Source organism: Chaetura pelagica, unplaced genomic scaffold, assembly GCF_000747805.2.
Source record: "Chaetura pelagica isolate M959 unplaced genomic scaffold, ChaPel_1.0 scaffold436, whole genome shotgun sequence".
NCBI classification, from domain to species: domain Eukaryota; kingdom Metazoa; phylum Chordata; class Aves; order Apodiformes; family Apodidae; genus Chaetura; species Chaetura pelagica.
Genome location: NW_009953651.1, coordinates 1451897 through 1457480, shown reverse-complemented (window position 1 = coordinate 1457480; position 5584 = coordinate 1451897). Strand labels below are relative to the sequence as shown.

The window sequence follows — 5584 nt, the reverse complement described above, 5'->3', positions numbered from 1 at the left end:
GACGCTGCCGTCGCCCAACTCCTCTTTCACCAGCCTGGTGTCCCCATACCGCACCCCCATCTACGAGCCGACCCCGATCCACCCGGCTTTCTCCCACCACCTCGCCGCCACCTACAGCACCGGCGCCTACACCGGGCCTCTCTACTCTTTTCCCCGCGCCGTCGGCGACTACGCGCACGCCCTGATCCGACAGGACCCCCTGGGTAAGCCATCTCCTCCTTGCCCCCGCGCTCCCTGTCTGCTGTGTGCCGCTTCCATCCCGTCCCCGTCCCGCCGTCGGAGGCTCGGGACTATGGGAAGTTACTGAAATCCGCTCCGCTTCCTCGCCTGCCCCGCCGCCGCTCCGCGCTCCCCCAGTCTCCCTCCGGGCCCCGTCTGATTTACAGTAAACTTAAGACGTGCCTCGCTCCGGCGCTGGTAGCGAGACCACAGTGCGCGGCCGCGGTGACTCAGATTTGTTTTCCTTCAACCAAGTGACTCTGAGAGTGTCTTTAGTAATGTCGCGTGTGGTTTTGGTGGGGAGTTTTAATTGTGCTGGGAGATCGCATGGCAGATCTGAGCCTTTTCCTGCGGATGACTTGAAAAACAGTCGGGAGGCCAGCCCTGCTCGCTGGGGCCCCCGCGGCTCCTCGGCGGGTCGGGTCGGGTCGGGACGGATCGGGTCGGCGCCCCGACGGCTGCTTCTCGCCCGCGAGTGGGGGCAGCGTCCCCGCTGTGGGGGCTGAGCCCCGCGCCTGGGCTGTAGCACTTGTTCTTAGTGATTGCAAAACTGGACCTGACTCACCACATTTGTGCAGTGAAAGAGGCTGACCCTTTCCGTTCATACAGGAAACCTTGAGCTCTCGATAGGAGTAAATCTGGTTTCAGAAGCTGTTAAGTGTTTTCCTGGCCGCCTGAAGCAGGCTCTTCCCCGGGAGTCGTGCACATTGCTGATTACTTTATCGACATCCTCAATACAGACAAATTCAGGAAACACTCGACTTCTGATAGCCGGGATCCGTTTTTCTGATATTGTTCATTTCCTCTGTGTGGGATGTGACTTTATGACAGCTAAAATAACCAGTTGCTTCCTATTTTTTGAGCCTGTTTTGCACCAGAATTACTAAAGCCTGACGCAAGCAAAATCTTGAAAAACAATGCAGCAAATTTCAAAGGGTGCAGGCAGCAAGACAGAAAGACAAACACAGTGACTCAGTGGCACTGGCCAGAGCCTCCCACCCCGAGACGCGGCTGCAGCTCCGGAACGGGGCTGGTTCCCCGACGTGTCACTGCCTTCACTGCCTCGCCCCGCACCGCTGCTCCGAGCCAGGGCTGAGCTTGGGGACACCCCGCGGCCACCGACGGGCCAGCCCCCAGCCAGGGGTAGGCGGCTTGGTGTACTTGGCCCAAGGGGCTGGGCGCCCCGTGCCTTCGTGTTGGCACATACCCCACGCCCGGCCCCGCAGTGTCCCCGCTCTCCGCGGGCACCCGGGTACTGGTGCGGAAAGAGGGAGACGGTTTCTTTGCGGCATCGCAGTGAAAGAGCAGAAGGAAGCAAAGGTCTTTTTTTTTTATTATTTATTTTTTTTCTCTCTCTTTGCGAGATAGACCAACAGGAAACACATTGACGGAAATGTTGCCAAAGCCCGTAGAGTGGCTTTAACTGGTCTCTCTGTTCGGCGGAGGTAAAAAATCAGAGAACACGAAAGATCAGACTAGGAAATGGGGGAAATAAATTCAGGCGCAGGAAATTAACGGGCCCTGGACCCTGCGTGCCTTCAGGAACGGGCTCGGGTAGGGGCCCGGGCTACCCGGGCACTCGTGTCCGCGGCCGGTCGGTGACCCTCGGCGCTGTGCTTCTTTTTGAAGGGAAGCCGCTGCTGTGGAGCCCCTTCATCCAGCGGCCGCTGCACAAGAGGAAAGGTGGGCAGGTCCGCTTTTCCAACGACCAGACCATCGAGCTGGAGAAGAAGTTCGAGACGCAGAAATACCTCTCCCCGCCTGAGAGAAAGCGCCTGGCCAAGATTCTGCAGCTCAGCGAGAGACAGGTGAGGCCGTGCCCGCTCCCGGGCTACGGCATTTAATTGCCAGGCAGCCCCCGGGGCCGCCGGCGCCGGCCGTCGTGCGGTGCTGCCCGCACACCGCTCTGGGGAACCCGGCTGGCTTGGGGCCGGGGGTTGGGGGGGAGGGCTGGCTCTTGTTTTCTGTCTGTGGCTTGAGTAAGACTCCTGGTGCTCACCGGGCCTGAGACTACCCAGTGCCTTCTCTCGTTGTCGTTGCTTAGGTCAAAACGTGGTTTCAGAATCGCAGAGCCAAATGGAGGCGTCTAAAGCAGGTACGGGGATGTTTCCGTTTCTATAGAAATCAGTATTTTAATTGTCTTATCTTACCCCGTGCTCGCCTATTCCAGGTTGTATGCAGAAGTCATCTGAAAGGCTGTTTAACCTCTTCACCTTGATTAAAAAGACAAATAGTCATGCTGGAATCTATGAAGGCTCATTCAGGCAGCACTAACGTTAAAAGCTCCTAATGTAGTTCCTATATCAATTATGCCCAGCTTTCACACACTGCCTATTAAAACTCCACGCTAATTGTTTTGTAAACCCATATGTTGTTTAGCCAATTAGCGTGGAGGAGATAAGTAATTGTCAGTAAATTACTTAGGCAGTTGTTTTGGAAAAGAATATTTACTGGTCTTTTAAAACGCCCTCTCTTAATAAACACAAGTTGATTTATTCTGCAAACTTTGGAAGAGGTAGGTACAAATGCCTTGTTTGTTTGGAGAAGCTGCATGGAATATTGAGTAGCTTTTACTTTTCGTTTACAAATAGTTACAAGTATATGCGGCTGAACAGTTGAAGCAGTTTCCCTTCTCTTAAAAACCACATTCAAGCAGATTTTTAATTATTTTTTTTATGGCCTAGAGAGCCCGATCCTGCTCAGTTTGGCCAGATCGAGGCCCTTTAGCTCAAAGATCTGTGAAAAATCCCTGCATTGTGTCCCAAGTCTGGTTTCAGTAAGTGTTACTACGACAGCTGACTTTTACTGGTAAATCCACCTATAATAAGAAAACTGATCACAGTGTCCTGCTCTGGATATAATTTTTCTGTGACCTTTCGCCAGGGTTAACCCGTATTTCAGCTGATATTTTAACGGAACCCTTTTACTCTGGCAGGGGTTGGGCTGGGTCCCCAATGGTGCCCCCGTGGTGGGGCTCAACTCAGGCTGCCTTGCCGTGTCTGGAGAGCTCACTTGGGATCTCGGCCATTTTAAGTCATTTCCTCCTTTTCATTCAGTTGCATCCATTTCTCTGAGCCCGCATGGTTGTATCATGGGTACATGTCTCTGCCTGCTTTCTCTTGAGAGTAGCATTTCATGCCCCCTTAGGGGACTGTGCTCTCCAGACAGCTGCTGACGCAGGGCTACTCCTGCCTTCAGAAATAGGGTTTTGGTTTGGTTTTAATGGTGAGTGTTTTAATGTTCAGTTTTAGATTAATTAGTAATTTTTTCTCTGATTGCTCTTGGGCCACTGGTGGATTCGGCCTCCCTCCTTTTGCCTTTGGGTGCAATTAAAGAAAGATGAGGGCAGGAGGAAGCTGTGTGTCGGTGTTTGTAGACTCATAATAAACATTTGCTTTGCTAAAGACAAAAGTTCAGAGGTTCCTGGGCTCCGGCAGCTCCTGACTCTTTTGAAGTGTCTGTGATAACCATCACCAAGGAGCCTTATTCAAGGCAGCGGCTCCCTGTGACTGCCGAGGAGTGGGATCAGAGCTGGGCCCTTCTTTGTGGCTGTGCCTTCACCTGGCCCCCTCCCACTCAGGCAAGTTTATTGGCAGGAGGTCTGAGGAGGTAGCAGGACACCTGACTTTCCCTGCAAGAAACCCAAGGTAGTTTTCCCACTCAGGACAGCTGGAATTCTCAGGCCTCCTGTCTCTGTGTTCCATATATCCGTATAAAGCAGGCTTCTTTCATTGCAGGAGAACCCCCAGGCCACCAAAAAAGAAGAAGTAGAAGGTGCTGGTGGCCACAGTGACCAAAGGCCAGAGAGCTGCCCGACCCCTGAGCAGAAGGGTAAGGAGGTCTCCCTGGATGGCTCACAGTACACCCCCTCACCAGCCTCTCAGGAGGACCTGGAGTCAGATGTCTCCGATGACTCTGATCAAGAAGTGGACATTGAAGGCGATAAAGGCTATTACAATCCTACCCAATAGCAGCCCTAGGGGGAGAGTGGACCCTAATTTGGCTTGCACTTTACCAAGGGCTGTCGTGGAAGAATATTATGCTACAGGAGAAAACCTCCACCATTCCACTGAAAGAAAAAAAAACACCAAACAGACTCATTTTAAAATAAGCAGAGAAAGAAATATGTATTTTCTCCAGTCAATTTTTTTGCAGATCTCTGATTAGGTTAAAGGAACATGGTTTGTATTTAATTATTTGTAAGATATATTTGTACATTAATCAATGTTCTAACTGGAATATAATACTGCACCCTGTCCTTACTCACGGGGGTCTGAATCAGCTGCTGTTGGTGATCAGGCAAAACTCTAGGTAGTGTGGAAGTGAGTATGGATTGCAGGACTAAGCCCTTTGTATGTGTAAACAAGTATAGTTTAAATAGATTAATTTAAATGCCTTTTGCAAGCAGACAAACATGTTCTGTGAAATAGGGAATTGACTATCCTGACAAGTGCCTTATGGTCATACCCTTTTACCTGCCGTGGTGCTCTCTACTGAGACATCCCTCCATTCATCAGTCTTCAGACAGATTCATTTTTCCTCTTGCATGAGATGAAATGTGCTTTCTCAGATTTTTGCAGACTTTGCCTTGCAATCTGGATGGTTCCATTTGCAGGAAAAAGACTACAAATTTTTCTCCTTGAAAATCTCTAGCGCTGTTTTTCTACAGATTTTGTATTTGAGAAGAAAATGCGGGGAGTGATAGGGCCCTGCTGCAGGAGACACTGGCATCAGCTATGAGGGATAAGTGAGGCACACAGCCGTGGGAAGATAATGCCTATTGTATACATATCTGCTTCTGTACATACTAGTTTTCTTTAAAAGTCTTGTGGTTTTATACCTCACATTGTTCATATTTTGTACATATTTGTTCTGTTAGAAAAAAAAACAACGAAAAACAAGCAAAACCTGGTATTTAATTTTTGATGGACTTGTCTGTTAAATAAAACTAAACTGCACCACCTGCCATGCTGGCTGTCCAGTTACTGGCAGGAGAAATCCCAAACCTCAACACCCCCGCCCTGCCAACAGTGTCCCAGGCATCTTGTGATCAGGCTTCTCCCTCTGGTACCGGCTCGTATCGGACACCCTGCAGCCTTCTGGGTGCCGTCCTCTTCTGAAGATCTCGTATGGGTTATTTTTTTCGTATGCTTATTTTTTTTGGCCATTTTTCAGCCTGCAAGCCCGCGTTTCAGTTTTGCCTGCATCCGTGCCCGCTCGGGAAAGGTCTCTGCGGCGGGAAGACGAAAATCTGGGGTGCCAGCCCGGCTGGAAGCGTAGGTGCTTACCCCGAGGAGCCCCGACCCTGGAGGAGCCCGGGGGGGCCGCGGGCTGGAGGTAGAGCGGAGCCAGCGGTGCCTGTTCA

General features: G+C 51.1%; 1 protein-coding gene across 1 annotated transcript in view; it reads left to right on the top strand.

Moving 5' to 3' along the window:
* The window catches only part of HHEX (hematopoietically expressed homeobox), a 14987-nt gene extending 10797 nt beyond the window's left edge, over positions 1–4190 (top strand). The window contains exons 4-7 of the mRNA XM_010000120.1: positions 2–203; positions 1849–2027; positions 2264–2314; positions 3957–4190. Of these exons, the coding sequence (XP_009998422.1) occupies positions 2–203; positions 1849–2027; positions 2264–2314; positions 3957–4190 (666 nt within the window). The remainder of the gene's footprint in view (position 1; positions 204–1848; positions 2028–2263; positions 2315–3956) is intronic.
* The last annotated feature ends 1394 nt before the right edge of the window (positions 4191–5584 follow it).